Genomic DNA, 14,324 nt, shown 5'->3' with positions numbered 1-14,324 from the left:
CGTGCTGCATGTAACTGCCAGGGACTGGCAGTCTCTCCCGGCCTTGCCAGCTTGTTTCTGGTCAGGGATGACAGAGCATGGAGCCCTTCTTACTGGTGTGACTGGTGTTTGTGAGCCAGAGTGTGTGGCAGCTGCCCCAGCCCCTGCAAGGCCAGCCCTTAGTGCAGGTGTAGAGATGAGGTAAAAGGGACACAGCCTCACACCACCTGGGACAGGCAGCCCTTCACCCACAGCCAGAGCCATGCTGTCACTGCCTTGTCCCTTCCGTGGCCAGCACAGGGTGGCGGTGGGAGGTGATGGTGCTGCTGCTGGCAGCAGGCTGGGAGCCAGCCCTGGGCTGCCCAGTGCTGCCAGTGCACTGCAGGCTTCAGGAGCAGTGAGCCCTCTGGGGAACTGGCTGCTGTGGCTCATCCCAGTGCTGCAGGGGACAGAGCTGCTATTGCAGGGACAGTGGGGAGGCTGGCTGGCGGGCAGCTAGGCTGCTGTGGTTAACCAGTGTTACCCCTGACAGCGAACAGTACATCCAGGCCCAATCTCTGCCCAGTCCTAGCTGGGGTTAAATGATAGTATAGCAGTGCCAGTCCCAGCACTGTCTAGCCAAGCCTGGTGGCAGCTGTCCCAGCACCAGTCATCCTTGCACTGGTGCCACTGTTTCAGCACCAGTATTGACTCAGCTGGTACTGCCCAGCACCAGTTGTCCTGGCATTTTACTGCCCAGGCACCAGCTTGGCCCAGTACAAGCTGGCCAAGCCCCAGCAGAGGGAAAGCACCAGCAGCATGGATCAGGAAAGAGTTGGTCCTGGTTCCTGGCCTTGCTCATCAAGCATCTGCTTGGGACTGTGAGCAAAATGCTTCTTCCTCAGCTGCAGAAGCAGCACCCACATCTTGGCCACGTCTCACAAGGTACCAGCCAGCTCTTTCTTTTGGTACATTCCATTCCTCCTTGCTGGAGTGTCACAGCCCCTTGAAAAACTTCCCTCTTTGCCTATCAAACACAATGCTGCAGCAGCTGCTCATCTGAGCATGGCAAGGGGACATAGCTGAGCTGAACAGGACAGGTGTAGCCTCAATGACCAGCTGCTGGTCATGGACCAGAGCTGTCAGTGCATGACCCCAGCATGGCTGAGAATGTTGGGCTTCCTGGCAACTGGGCCATGTCAAGGCTGTGGTCAGCCAGGCTGTGCTGTCCTACCTTCAGAGGAGCCATGCAAGTGGATTCCCTTCCCACCATCTGGCAGAAATAAAGCACACATCCATGTCAAACATAATATATTTATAGCAAAAATAGGCTTTTTCTTTAGCTTCCATACACAAGGTTTTCTCCCCATACATTTACGCAGTAAACAGGTCGACTGAAGCAGCGTGCACTGCCTGACTCGACAGCTGCCCTTGCTTCAGGCTCCCACTTAAAACGGGTGGCTTCATTCCCCTTTTGTGGCCGCTCTCTGGAGCCCGCACTGGTGCCCTTGTACCTCTCCAGCCAGGGGTTGTGGCACAGGCAGGGAGCAGCCCAGGGAGATGGGGGAAATGGTGGTGCAGCTTCTGCCCCCCAGGCAGAAGGCAAGGCTGGTGGACAGGCTGCCTCTGTTCGAATGGGACAGTCTCCAGAGTGCCCCCAACCCAGGTTCAAGGAGAAGCTTCCTGTAGCTTACCTGTGCTGACCCCAGGCTCCTCCACCATGCTGTTAAGCAAGTGACTGGGCACAGGACCTCAGCCCTCTCATGGTGTTTAGAAGATAAAACCACATTAACTCAAACACATAAACAAGCTTCCCTTGTTCCTCCTGCCTCTCTGCTGATGGGAAGCAGAGAAGGGGCTTAAGACTGTTAAAGTCCCCTGCAGAAACCTCCAGTGCCTGAACATTCTCAAAGACCTTCTCACCCCACTGTTGGAGAAGGCAAAGCACAAGGATGCTCTGCCAGCAAGAGCTTCACAGTTTGGAATGCGCTGGGTCATCTCTTGTCCATCCCAGAGGGGTTTGGCACATAGACAGCAAGTGCATCCCCCTGCTGTCCTGGGCTGGGGAAGGGCCCTTGCTAGGAGCCAGTGCTTCTTTCTGCCTAACCCTGCAACTCAGAACATTGCAACTCACCCACGCACTGCCCACACTGTTCCCAAGTGAGAGACACCATCCCAATGAGGACAGGTGCCCAAGGGTGGCTTTGCAAGCCGAGCAGCCACTGCAGCACAGGGAAGGAAGCCAGCTCTCCCCTCTGCCCTCCCTGTGCCACTGGGGCTCCCACAGCACCCAGGCAAGGAGCATCCCTCTGATCTGGCCCCAGTACCCTCCCACTTCCCTCTCCCCCCATATTTTTGGCAGTCCTCCTTGGACATGTTCAAGTCTCCAGCATCTCAGCAGCATGGACTTGCCTCACAGTTTGGTAATTGCACGTAACAGGGCCACTCAGTGACCCCCACAAGGCGGGGGGGGGAACCAACAGAAAGGAACAAGACAGTCAAGTAAACTAAATCAAGAAATCCCTCGCCATCGGTCCCAGCATGACGGGTCCCACACGAGTTCAGGGAGAGAGGAGGCTGCCCGGCCCTGCCGCAGTGCAGCTTTCCCCCATCTAGGAGACCATGTACTGGGTGATGGCCTGCAACGCATACAGCAGCTCTGCCTGCATCCGGGCTTCCAGGATGAGCAGGTTCACGTGGACCTGAGGGAACAGCAAGAGAGGCTCAGGCAGCTGAAGTGTGCTGTGCTCAGCAGAGCAAGCAACTGCCCACCTGGGTAAGTGAGTCTTTTGTCATCAAAATGCCACCAATTTTTTCCAGCTCAGGCAGCTCCCTTCTCCCCCTCCTCCCAGTCCTGTAGGCTGTGGCTGCTTCCCAGAGCAGTGTGCCAGGGAGTCCCCTGCAAACTTGGCACCAGCATTGCAGGCTGGCAGCAGCACAGTTGCTGACACCCACAGCAGCCACTCCTGTGAGTTACAGCTCGACAGAGGGCTCATCAGGAAGCACTCACCACTGGGGTAATGACCTTGGAGATGCATATGCTGCTGGTGCCCCAGGTTCATCACAGTGGGCAGCCACATGCCACACTAAGCCCAACTCCTTACAAACAGCCAGTTTCCATTCCCCCCAACCTGCTTCAGACTGGTTTGGTGGTTCAAAGATCTCCCACACACCCCCCAAAGCATCCCAGCCTGCAGCCCCTGCCCACTCCCAGCCCCACTGCAGCCAGTCAGAGCCAGGGGCCAGCTATCCCACCTTTTCACTGTGCTTGAACTGCTTCCAGAACCTGTCAAACATTTCTGAGTTTGTCTTCTCTGGGTAGCAGGTTACAGTTTTAATGTAAACTTTGAGCATTCGCTCCAGGAGCTGATTCACTTCTGCATAGTCATAATCATCGTACCTGTGGGGAGCACAGGGGCAAGTTACAGCCAGCACCTTGCCTGTGGTCTGCCAGGGGCAGGGCACAGCCACAGGCCAGGGGGACACATGGCAACAGCCACCAGGCACTGAAGCCCTGTCCCCAAAGCTACCTCCCCTGGCCAGAGAAGCTGAGCAGCTCTTTCCTGCCTGTCCCAACATCCAGGCAAGTGATTCACCTCTGTCCCTTTTCCATGCTCATCTGCATGACAGACCAAGTGCCCTACCCTCCTCCCGCCTGGGTCAGCTCAGTTTTCTCCTCTGGACCATGAGGTTGGTTTCCCTACCTAATGCCAAACATGCAGTGTATGTAGTTCCAGATGCCCCGCTTGAAAACAGAGGGTTCACAGCCCTGCCGCTTGGCCATGGCACTGCTTTGCAGACCATCCACCATCCTAAACTTCTCATCCAGGAGATGCCCAATGTCAGAGTAGAGCCGGTTGACCAGTGAGAAGCCATGGTCTTCCCAGGAGTAATCCTGTTGAGCACAGCAAGAGGCTTTTACAACTGCAAAAAGGAGCTTGGAGTATATTTCCAGGAAGAAGGGGTGGAGACCTTGGGAAGCAGTAGAATTCAGGGAGTATGCTCTGGGGGTGGCTCTGCCCAAACCACAACATCCCTTATCAGGCAGCTTTTGAATGATTTTGACCTTTGCCTCCATGAGGGCCATGGGAAAAAATCATCAGCCTTTGGAGACAGAAGTCACCTCCCTCTTCCCAACCTTAGTGGGGCACATCCAGTCTGCATGGGCAACTCTGCCACTATTTACTGCCCATGAGGAACAGAAAGGAGAGAAGTAGAGAGGCAGCAGTTTGGGCTGCTGCCCATCAAGAAAGCAGGAGTCTTACCTGGACTCTGAATACCTGTGTCTGATCCTCATCACGCCGGGCAAAATCCTGGTATCCAAAGTCAGGGTCCTGCATGTAGCATGCAAGGTTGGTGGCACCAGTGACCTCCCCGTCAGTATCTGCAAGAGGGGAGAGCCCTGCAGACAGGTCAGAGCAGTGCTCCGCTGCCCTGTTCCAGCCACAGCAGGCATCAAAATCCAGCCCTTGCTGTGCCCCACATGCATCCCATGAGCCACTCTGAACCATACATCATGGAAAATGTAAGGCATGGAGGAGCAACAAACACCCAGGTGTGCCACATGAACTCCCACCCTGCACACCCACCTCTGCTCCCTGCCCCTCACCTTCCTCTCGGTCCTGCAGCCTCATCTCGTCCCTGCCCTCAGTCTCCACGTGGATCCGCTGCATGCGTTCCCGGAGGGAATCCAGCTCCATGCAGGAATCCAGGGACTGCACAGACACAGGCTTGGGGGTGAGGGCAATGGTCCCAGTGGCACCCCACATCCCCTGCAAACCCACCCTCAGGTGCTTACCCGCTTGCGGTTGATGCGCAGCAGCTCCTGGCTGCAGTTGTTGCTGGCGGTGGGCTCGCAGAAGCACTGGTTCCCGAGTGACAATGGCTTCAGTGAGCCTCGGCCCCCCAACCCCTCATCCTGCTCACAGCCACAGCCAAAGACAAAGCTGGCGAGTGCGTGGCAGTGTGCCAGGAGGACAACAGCGTGCACCAGCTCCGCCAGCGACCAGCTCCACTCGCTGATCTTCAGCAGCTTCTGTGGAACACAAACAGACCAGCAATGTGACATAGGCAGGTGGGCAGGGTGCTGGCAGCCCCTGGGGACATTGCTGTCCCCACCACCCCTTGCTGACAGCCCCTCCCAGTACCTCAATGTGCTCCTTGGTGATGAGCCACGGCCGGTGTGCCAGGATCTTGTTGATCTCGTTGAGGTTGCGGAGTTTGGGAGGGATGAATTCGAGGCCACGCAGCCACTGGGGGTCACCCCCTGCTCGCAGGAACTGCAGCACATGCAGGTTCACCAGGTACCGGCACTGGTGCCGGGCAGCTGCCTGCAAGAGCAGCACATCAGCATCCAAGCACTGCCCCAGCAGGACAGCTATCTCATGTTCATCTCTTGCTCAGCCTCCAGGACATCATGATTTTGGCCCTGATGAGAAGCCCACTGCATAGGCTGTCTCCTGGAGGTTGAGGAGAGCCTCGCAGGGCTGAGCAGAGCCCCCCATCCCCTCTGGCAGCTCCCAGCAGGGCTCACCATGATGGCAATGTAGTGCCGGCAGTCAAAGGGCAGTGGGCCATCCATGTGCATCAGGTAGTGCTGTGTCTTGAGGAAGCTGTCAAGGTACTGTGGGTGGTAGCCCATCTGCTGGGTCACCGCCTCCAGCCGCCCCCGGCTTGCCAGCACCTTCACAAAGAGGAACTGGGGGCACTCAGGATCGCTGCTGGACATCTTCACTACCTGCAGGAAACATGTTCTGCTTAGGTCTCCTCAGAGCAGCCCCCACCTCAGCAGCACGTCCCAGCCAAGCCCAGGCTCTGCAGGGCTTGGTGCTCCCGGAGGGACACTCATGGCTATTAGGCAGAGCACTGCTCACTGCCACAGGTAGCAGGAGGACAGATAGCAAGACACACAGTCTTTGTCTGTGTCTGGGAGAAGGCATCGTGTGGTGAGTGGAAGCAAAGGGCAAACTAGGAATGATGTTTCCTGTAGTGGTGCAAGGCTGGATCAGGAGAAACATGACACAAAATACATTCCAGAATGGAGCAGCCCATCTGCCTTACCACCAGCATGGAGCCCTCCTGCCCAGTACCAAGATGGGAGAGAGCTGTGGAGACAGCAGAGGGGCTCCCAGGCTCCTGCCCTGGCAAGCCAAGAGGCAAACGATGTCCTGGCATCTTCCACGTGGTCAGGAGCACACAGAAGAGCTCCCCACTTGTTGCCCAGACAGCATGGGACTGGGTCCTCCCACTGTGACAGCTGTTACTTGGTGTGCCCACCAGTGAAAATACAGATGGGCAACTCGGCAAGGGGGGCCCAGACACCCCCAGCAATGCCCACCTCAGCCTTGCACCAGGGCCCCAGTTGAGCACAGCTCCAGCCCCTCCTGAGACGGTGGTGGGAACAGAGGGCAGGGATGTTGGAAAGGTGCCCAGGCAGCTGCTGTTGCTCCAACGACTGTGTTGCCACAATTCGCACCCGACAGCAGGGTATGCACCTGCAGTCTGCTCACCCCAAGGTACAGGTACAGCAGGTGCTAACCCTTGTCACACAGAAAGTCACAGCCCCTGCTTGCATGTGGGAGCCCAGGCAGCATCCTTGGATGCAAAGGATGCATCTCTTCTCCCAGGCTTGAACTGAAATCTCTCCTGGGGAAGTCTGGCCCTGCTGACACCACTGTCATGTTCCTTCCACCTGTCTTTCCAGTGCAGTCACCCAAAGGCTGGTGACTGGAGCATGGCAACAATGCTGGCATAGCAGAAAAGCAGGAGCTCTTCTGCAAAGTGCACAGGGTGTGTGTTAGAGCACCCTGGGGTGAGGGGGAGACAGAGCAGGGATGAGCTGTGTGGCAGCAGAGAGCAGTTGCACCCACACAGGCAGTGCAGGAAGCAGCTCTAGCTATTTTCCACCATCCTGCACTTCTGGTGAAAACACCATTGCTTGGGTGTCAGATTTACTTGATGACATTTGGAGTGTCCTCTTCACTTCCTCTGGTCTAAGGGGTCCACAAAAACCCAAAACTCAAAATGAAATGGAAAAATGAAGAGCAACAGCTTCTCTGTCCCACAGGAGAAGATTAAAGCCAGAAGTGACTTGTGAAAGCCCCCTACAAAGTCACCCTGTCCAGGGAAATGAGATGCCATGAGGACACCCAAGGGGTTACAGCCACTGGTATTCTCTTCCTGGTGGGCTGAGGTAGAGGAGTCAGGTGCTGTTCCATTTCCCCTGGGGAAAGGTGGTCCCCAGTAAGGAGCTGTGCAACTAGCCCATGGCTCAGCCTTTGGTGCTGCCAGCTCTCCTCACTCTGCTTGTCTGAGTGATGATGGAGCAAGCAACCAGCAGGTATGTCTTGGAAGGAGAGGATGAAGGAAGGAGGGGATGAAGGCAGGTGCAGAACAGCCACCACCTTGGCTCTCAGCCCCCTGGCCAGGCTATCCTGCCCACTCCCATAGGCACCAGCTCAGCCCAGGGTGTCTCCTACCAGCACCACCTGCCACATTCCCCCAGTTCTGCATCCCCAGCTTCTCGCATTGCCCCCAGTGCCACCTTCCTCACCCTCCTCGGCCACATCCCTCCTCCTCCCCTGCATCCACTTGCCCTCTCGGGCTGTGGGAGCATCGCCTCCTTCCCCAGGGGAATTTTCGTGTCCGAGCCCCCTGAACTCTAACAGGCACCTCGACTGCGTACCCACCACCAACCTCGCCCCCTCCCCACCCGGCAGAGCTGCCGGGGGAACGGTGCCCCGGCGCTCCCGGCCGGCAGCCGTGAGCACATAAAGAAGACAGGAGGCTGAATGAGCCCGGACAGCGCCGGGATGCGCGGGAGAGGGACCGGCGGACCCCGCCGTGCTCCCCGCCCGGCCGGGACTCCGTCCCTTCGTCCGGCGAGACCGCAGCTCCATCGGCACCGGTGGCTCCTCCGGTAACGTTCGCTGGAGACGGTGCCACGGCGGCACCTCTCACCCGACCCCTTCGCCCCGGTATTCGAGAGGACGGGGGAAGTACGAGTGCCCGCGACAGGGATCCCTACGGCGGTGCCGGCGGCCGGTACCCGGGGCCGGTACCCGGGGCCCCATTGTGCGGGCGGCGGCGGCGGCAGCGCCCCCGGTGAGCGGCGCGGGCAGTGCAGGCGGAGAGAGAAAAACAAGTTTGATTGGCAGTGATGGAGCCACGGCACCTCCCGCATCCCGCACAAAGGGGACGGGGACGGTGCCGCTGCACCGGGACCGGCACTGGCACCGGCAGCGGGACCAAGACCAAGACCAAGCCGCCGGGCGCGGCATCGTGAGAGCGCAGCCTTGCCGGCCCCGCGCACCGCCAGCGGGAATGCCCTGGCCTGCTGGTGCCGCAGCCGTGCCGGCCCGCCGGCGGCGAGCAGGGCGAAGCCCGGTGCTCCGGTACGGGCTCCGGTGGTGGCGGCGGGGCGGGTCCTACCTGCCCCGGCAGCCGCTGGCATCGGCTTCCTCGGGGGTGCTCCACGCTCTGGGGACACACGATCATGGTGAGCCCGTGCCGTGCCGTGCCGTGCCGTGCCGTGCCGTGCCGTGCCGTGCCGTGCCGTGCCGTGCCGAGCGCAGTCCCGGTGCCCAGCGCCGGTGCCCCCGCCCGGTGCGGCCGCCGGCAGCGCAGAGCCGGCACCGCGGCAGGCACGGGGGGCGGGCCCGCCTGCGCCAATCGCCGCCGCCAGGGGGCGGCCGCAGCCGCACCACGTGGGCAGGGCTGGAAAGTTACCGGTGTCAGCCGAGGAGGCCCCGCCCCTGCCCGGGGTGGGCGGGGCCAGGTGCCCTCCGCCGCTGGGGGGCGCTGCCGCCTCTCCTGCGCACCGCGGGACGCTGGGGGGCAGCACGGTAAGGGACCCTCAGCCCGGGCCCGGCTGTGCCAGAGCCCGGCTGTGCCTGATCCCGGCTGTCCCAGGGCCCGGCTGTGCCAGAGCCCGGCTGTGCCAGAGCCCGGCTGTCCCAGAGCCCGGCTGTGCCAGAGCCCGGCTGTGCCTGATCCCGGCTGTGCCAGGGCCCGGCTGTGCCTGATCCCGGCTGTCCCAGAGCCCGGCTGTGCCAGGGCCCGGCTGTGCCTGATCCCGGCTGTGCCAGGGCCCGGCTGTGCCTGATCCCGGCTGTGCCAGAGCCCGGCTGTGCCAGAGCCCGGCTGTCCCAGGGCCCGGCTGTGCCAGGGCCCGGCTGTCCCAGGGCCCGGCTGTGCCAGGGCCCGGCTGTCCCAGGGCCCGGCTGTGCCAGAGCCCGGCTGTGCCAGGGCCCGGCTGTGCCAGAGCCCGGCTGTGCCAGGGCCCGGCTGTGCCAGAGCCCGGCTGTGCCAGAGCCCGGCTGTGCCAGAGCCTGGCTGGAGGTCCACTCTTCTCCAGGCAAGCAGCGATAGGATGGGAGGGTGCAGTCTGATGCTACTCTGCCAGGAGAGGTTGAGGTTGGGTATCAGGAGGAATTTCTTCCCAGAAAAGGTGATTAGACATTGGATTATACTGCCCAGGTAGGTGGTGGAATCACCATTCCTGGAGGTATTTAAGGAAAAACTGGAGGTGGCACTCAGTGCCATGGTCTGGTTGTTGTGTTGGTGTTGGGACAGAGGTTGGACTCGATGATCTCCAACGTCTTCTCCAACATAATTGAATCTGTGATTCTGTAAGAGCAACTGCAGAACGCTGCAGTCAGTATTGGCCAGAAAGGTCTGGTCATCTGCAGGGACAGTGGCAGTGGCTGGGGGCTGCAGGTGGCCCTGGAGGAAGTCGTTGGAAAGCCCAGAGCCAAGCCCACTGCCTGATGAGGCCAAAGCACATCACCCTGGTGTGCAGAGAGCACTGTGGGACAGCCAGGAGGGTACACATCCATGTGCTTGATGTTGATTAATGAACACGCTGCCACTGTGAGCCTGGGACTGTGTTCAGGAGTTGGGGCTCCACTGGTGCTTCCTCCTGACCCCGCAGGACAAGCCTGGCCAAGCCCCTGGTAGATCTTTATTGCCATGGGAAATCAGGAGCGCAGGCAAAGGAGCAACGAGGCCTTGGGGGAACTGCCAGGCTTGCCGGTGTGACACAGTGGCTTGCCGTCTGAGCCAGGCAGGACACAGGAACAACCACAAAACCACGGATGAAAGGCAAAGAGGAAATTTATTTTCATTACATCACCAACTGGAGGATCCCCAAAGCAGCACCCAGGCAGAGGGACACAGCAGGGATGCAGGCACTGTTGAGCTTGGTTCACCTTAGGTGATCGCTGAACCTGCTGTTTTTGCCTGTTTATCAAGGATTTGTGCAGTTGTGGTTTACCACTGTGATTTGATCTTTCCTACAGCAGGACAGGAATCTCAAGCATGTTAAATAAGGTGCCACTAAGTCTGTCACAGGCCTGTGTTATCTAAACACAGAAGTTCTACTTACTGAACACACAAGGCTAAACAACTATGACTATGGTGTGTTTTTCTACATTAGCTGCAAGGCACTTGAGCATGTTTACAATCTTCCTTGCCTATCTTCCATTACTTTTCCACACTTGGCTCCCCTGGGACTCCTCACCCCTGTGTCCCTACCAGTTGGCCAGTGGCCCCTGCCTGTTCATCGCCAGGACACATCCCTGGGTGTGCTTGTGGGCACCTCGGAGCAGGGAGGGGGACTTGGCAGGAAGCAAAACCAGGTATCCAGGACATTTGGCAGAGACATGGCAGGAGCAGGGAGCGGGAGCAGGGCCTGCAGAGCAGTAAGGTTTGGGCAGCAAAGCTGTGGAGCAGGGTGGGTGCAGGGGTGCAGGAGTGTGTCACACCCTCCCATAGCTGTTCTTGTAGGGGCTGTGCTCACTGGGGGCAGCTGGGGGCCCAGGCATCGGAGGTGGTGGCTGGTTGCTGCTGTCCCAGAGGGGCTCATGGCTGTCCTTGGGTGGCAGCTCAGTCACATAGCAGATGTTCTCGCTGTAGTTGGGCTTGAAGCTCTCCACGACATCTTTGGGGACTCCAGCCCATTCCTCCAGGGAGCAGAGGAGGGTGAGAAGAGCCACCACCCCGCCCAGCCCCAGCCCTGCACAGCAGGTGTGAGCCCAGGGCAGGGCTGCCTGCACCGCCTTACCTGGAAGTTGCCATTGTGGGTGATGAACAGCTCATCAAAATTCTTGCTGGGGTTGGGAATTCGGGGCATCAGGATGACCCATACCCTGTGCAGGAGAGGTATGTCAGAGGGGAAGTGCCCTGCTGCTGCTGCCCCCAGTCAGGTCCCCACACTCACCTTTCCATGCGCACCAGCAGGATGACAAGGACCAGCAGGAGCAGGCAGGAGGCAATGGGGACCATGACTGTGTGGATCCCAAGCCAGTGCAGCTGTTCCTCCACCATGCCTGGAAAGAGCAAGGGTGACATTGACCCCAAGACACCACCATGACAGTGGGGTGGGTCTGCAGGTGGCCCTTCATTGATGGCCATGGCATTGCTTATGGCAGGGCTCAGCTGGGAACAGAGGATGGAGAAGGGGCCTGTTCTCAGGCCCTGCCATCCTATCATGATAGCTGGTGACCCTGTCCTGGCCCAGCCATGCCTTCCAGTTCTAAGAAACCCCCTAGCAAAAGTCAGCAGGTCCCACTCATAGGGTGTGTTTTGCTTCCAGAAGTACAAAGGATGCTGCTGCCTGCGCCCCTTCTACCCAGATGGGTCTTGCCCCTACAGCTGTTGCCTCTGGCCATTCTCTACTTTCTTGACCATCCTTCACCTGGTGAGCCCTGCCATGTTCCATCCCATCCCATCCCATCCCATCCCATCCCATCCCATCCCATCCCATCCCACTGCAGCCCTCAGAACATACCCTTGCTGGTGGAGTTGCTGCCCCAGACGACAGGAACACTCCACTCACTCCAGAGCTCGGTGTTGCCACAGTATTTGTTGACCTTGCTGCGCACATAGAAGGTATAGTACTTCTCATAGTCCACGCTGGGTAAGGAGAAGACATCTCCATTCACTGACAGCTCCTGCAGAGACATGAGCCATATGCTAAAGGCTGGGACCACCATGAAGCCTGGGGCACAGCTCACCTCCAGGCACAGCCACAATGGTGCCATGCCCAGGGCTCTCACCGTCCAGCTGGTGTCCTTGTTGCTCTTGTACTTGACGGCGTGCTCCAGGCACTTGGCGTTGGGGTACGGGGTGGCCCAGGTGAGCTGCAGCTGATTGTTGCTCATGTTGCGGATGGTCAGGTTGACAGGTGCCTCTGGTTTCACTGCAAGGGACAGGTGATGCCCAGTGAGGGCTGGTCCCATGCCCCAGTGGCCCTGCAGCCAGCTGGGAGCTGATGGGGCAGCCCTGAGGACCTTCAGCCCTGCAGAGGAAAGGGGGTTCCCCCCACTACTCTGTACCCAGGTCCTCCAGCTTCATGCGCTTGCTGGGAATCTCTATGGTCTTGCCACCAACGCTGGCATTAACAAGGACGTAGAAAGGCTGGAACTGGATGAGCTCGCTCTGGTTGAAGTGGCAGCCGATCCTGACACCCTGGTCATGCAGGTAGTGCTTGCACTCCACCTTGTCAGACGTGCTGTTCTTGTACCTGTGCCGCAATGGGTTACCAGGATTCCCCAAGGTCCTGGTGGGGGCCCTCACCAGGACCCCTCTCCCCAGCACATCCCATTCTGCTTGCTCTGGAGACTGAGCCTGCCCCACCCTGGACTCAGGGAGAAGGAGCAGCCTGATGGTGGGACCAGCAATGCTGGCAGTAGCCCCCCTGTGCAAGGACCCACCACTGGACACTGCTGTAGGACTGGCCATGGGGCAGGGGCACCTACCAGTAGTAGAGGGAGTAGTTAACCGTGAACTTCTCTCTGCTCCCCCACATGCAGGTCATGTACTCCTCGTTGAAGAGGACACACTTCACCCCTGTAAGCAACAGACCCTGCTGGGCATCCCAGAGGCGTGTGGCTGTGCCAGGGCCCAGGGGTGCACCAGAGAGACGTGGCACATGTCAGGTCCCTGCATATCCCTATGAGCCTCCCTCCGGGTGAACCAAACAAACTCATCAGCCAGCACTTCAGGCGCAGGAGAAAGCCAGAGTTGAGCTTTCCTGGGCTGTAATGTAACACAATGGAGCAAACAGGCCGTTTCCACAGATGGAGATAGAGGGCACCTTCCCACCAGCCTGGGAGGTCCAGGGATACAGAGGGGCTGCATTTCCACAGAAAGATGTTTTACTGTCGATCAGCCAAGAGGTGGATTTTTTCTCAGAAAACAATGCCTGGCATGAGGGTGCTACATGGAAAGAGAAGCCTCTTTCCAAGAGAAGTCTCCCAATCCCTTCCTGTGCACAGCATTACTGAGGTGACCAGGAAGGAAAGGGCAGCTGGTGCAGATCCACTGACCTTTCCTTCCGGGCCAGCACCCACATATAGCACAGACCAGTAGGATCTGCCAGTAGAATGATGGGGCAGGAACGTTGCAGGACTAGTAGTCAGGAGGCTGGTGGGGTCAGAAATGCTCCAGCACTGCAATGGGAGCAAGGACACCCCCCAACAGAGCTCCCTGGTACAGCCTGACCCTCCTGGCCGCCCCACTGCAAGAGGCCATATGGGTGCCGCAGGTCCTGGGGCGCATCAGGGGGTCACAGGGTGTCTGGTGTGCGCCACAACAGCGCACCAGCCCACGCAGCCCCACATCCTGCCCTCCTCACCCGCCATCACTGGGGAGCTCCATCCCCAGCCCCATCCACAAAGGGGGCCCGTGGCCTTCCCGTGTGACCCCTTACCTGAGTCGCTGTGGGCAGCAGCAGGGCAGGGACCCGACCCACTGAGGAGGAGGAGGAGGAGGGCAGGCACGAGGAAGGTGCCAGGAACCGCCATGGGGGGAGTGACCAGAGACGCGTGCGAACAGCCTGGCGCAGGGCTGCCGGCTTCCGCACCACACTGCTTCCTGCCCCACGGCACCGCCTGCACCGGGGGGCCCACCCAACGTGCTGCCCCATGCGCCACTCTGATGGGGATCACGGCTCGCTCCAGTGAGGCCCCACGGCTTATCCCAGAGGGATCCCATGGCTCATTCCAGTGGGATCCGACAGCTCATCCCAGTGGGACCCCACAGCTCGTCCCACTGGGATGCCACAGCTCATCCCACTGGCACCCCACAGCTCATCCCTCTGGGATCCCATGGCTCATCCCGCTGGGACAGCGTCACCCTCCCTGCGCAGGTCCCATGGCTTACCCCTCTGGGACCCCCCAGTTCATCCTGGCGTATTTCCATGGCTCACCCTGCCAAGCTGCAGGGATCATCGCCACTAGGCTGCCCCCAGGACCATGGCTGGGATGGAGATCCCAAGGCCCAACCCGGCTGGATCCCTGAGAACTGAGCCGCACCGGGAGGCACTGGGGCAGTCGGAGGTGGCGGCTGCAGGTAGCGAGTAACAG

The 14,324-nt window shown here is 59.5% G+C and overlaps 2 protein-coding genes across 4 annotated transcripts; both read right to left on the bottom strand.

Annotated features, from left to right (window-relative positions):
• Positions 1 to 1,258: 1,258 nt before the first annotated feature.
• Positions 1,259 to 8,625, bottom strand: LOC146437363 (sestrin-3-like). Of its 2 annotated transcripts, none has more exons than XM_085060233.1 (9): positions 8,389 to 8,625; positions 5,492 to 5,695; positions 5,106 to 5,288; positions 4,757 to 4,993; positions 4,568 to 4,673; positions 4,224 to 4,360; positions 3,663 to 3,853; positions 3,214 to 3,358; positions 1,259 to 2,660 (listed from the first exon to the last, which is right to left on the bottom strand). In XM_085060233.1, the coding sequence occupies exons 1-9, from the start codon at positions 8,452 to 8,454 to the stop codon at positions 2,571 to 2,573; spliced, it is 1,359 nt and encodes a 452-aa protein (XP_084916359.1). In that variant the 5' UTR covers positions 8,455 to 8,625; the 3' UTR covers positions 1,259 to 2,570. The 2 variants fall into 2 exon arrangements, with proteins under 2 accessions (XP_084916359.1, XP_084916361.1); XM_085060235.1 differs by having other exon boundaries at positions 4,224 to 4,342.
• A 1,428-nt stretch (positions 8,626 to 10,053) lies between these two features.
• IL2RG (interleukin 2 receptor subunit gamma) lies at positions 10,054 to 14,202 on the bottom strand. Of its 2 annotated transcripts, XM_085060224.1 has the most exons (8): positions 13,670 to 13,856; positions 12,717 to 12,807; positions 12,294 to 12,481; positions 12,015 to 12,157; positions 11,747 to 11,909; positions 11,177 to 11,285; positions 11,021 to 11,105; positions 10,054 to 10,919 (listed from the first exon to the last, which is right to left on the bottom strand). In XM_085060224.1, exons 1-8 carry the CDS (start codon positions 13,761 to 13,763, stop codon positions 10,716 to 10,718), a joined length of 1,077 nt encoding a protein of 358 aa, XP_084916350.1. In that variant the 5' UTR covers positions 13,764 to 13,856; the 3' UTR covers positions 10,054 to 10,715. The 2 variants fall into 2 exon arrangements, with proteins under 2 accessions (XP_084916350.1, XP_084916349.1); XM_085060223.1 differs by lacking the exon at positions 12,717 to 12,807 and having other exon boundaries at positions 13,670 to 14,202.
• Positions 14,203 to 14,324: the final 122 nt, after the last annotated feature.

This window comes from Lichenostomus cassidix, chromosome 4A (assembly GCF_008360975.1).
Source record: "Lichenostomus cassidix isolate B80296 chromosome 4A, HeHo_3.0, whole genome shotgun sequence".
Taxonomy (NCBI): Eukaryota; Metazoa; Chordata; class Aves; order Passeriformes; family Meliphagidae; genus Lichenostomus; species Lichenostomus cassidix.
The sequence above is the reverse complement of the archived record's forward strand: the minus strand, read 5'-3'. Positions and strand labels throughout refer to the sequence as shown.

What these genes read in the sequence shown, in the direction of transcription:
- IL2RG (XM_085060223.1), bottom strand. Translation starts at nt 13,953, where the DNA reads ATGGGATCCCTCTGGGATAAGCCGTGGGGCCTCACTGGAGCGAGCCGT. An exon ending in CTGCTGGTGCGCATGGAAAG is followed by an intron (nt 11,106 to 11,176) that starts GTGAGTGTGGGG and finishes TCTCCTGCACAG; the next exon opens with GGTATGGGTCATCCTGATGC. An exon ending in CCCACAATGGCAACTTCCAG is followed by an intron (nt 10,920 to 11,020) that starts GTAAGGCGGTGC and finishes TGCTCCCTGGAG; the next exon opens with GAATGGGCTGGAGTCCCCAA.
- LOC146437363 (XM_085060233.1), bottom strand. Translation starts at nt 8,454, where the DNA reads ATGATCGTGTGTCCCCAGAGCGTGGAGCACCCCCGAGGAAGCCGATGC. An exon ending in CACAGGTATTCAGAGTCCAG is followed by an intron (nt 3,854 to 4,223) that starts GTAAGACTCCTG and finishes TGTGCTCAACAG; the next exon opens with GATTACTCCTGGGAAGACCA. An exon ending in CACTGCATGTTTGGCATTAG is followed by an intron (nt 3,359 to 3,662) that starts GTAGGGAAACCA and finishes TGCTCCCCACAG; the next exon opens with GTACGATGATTATGACTATG.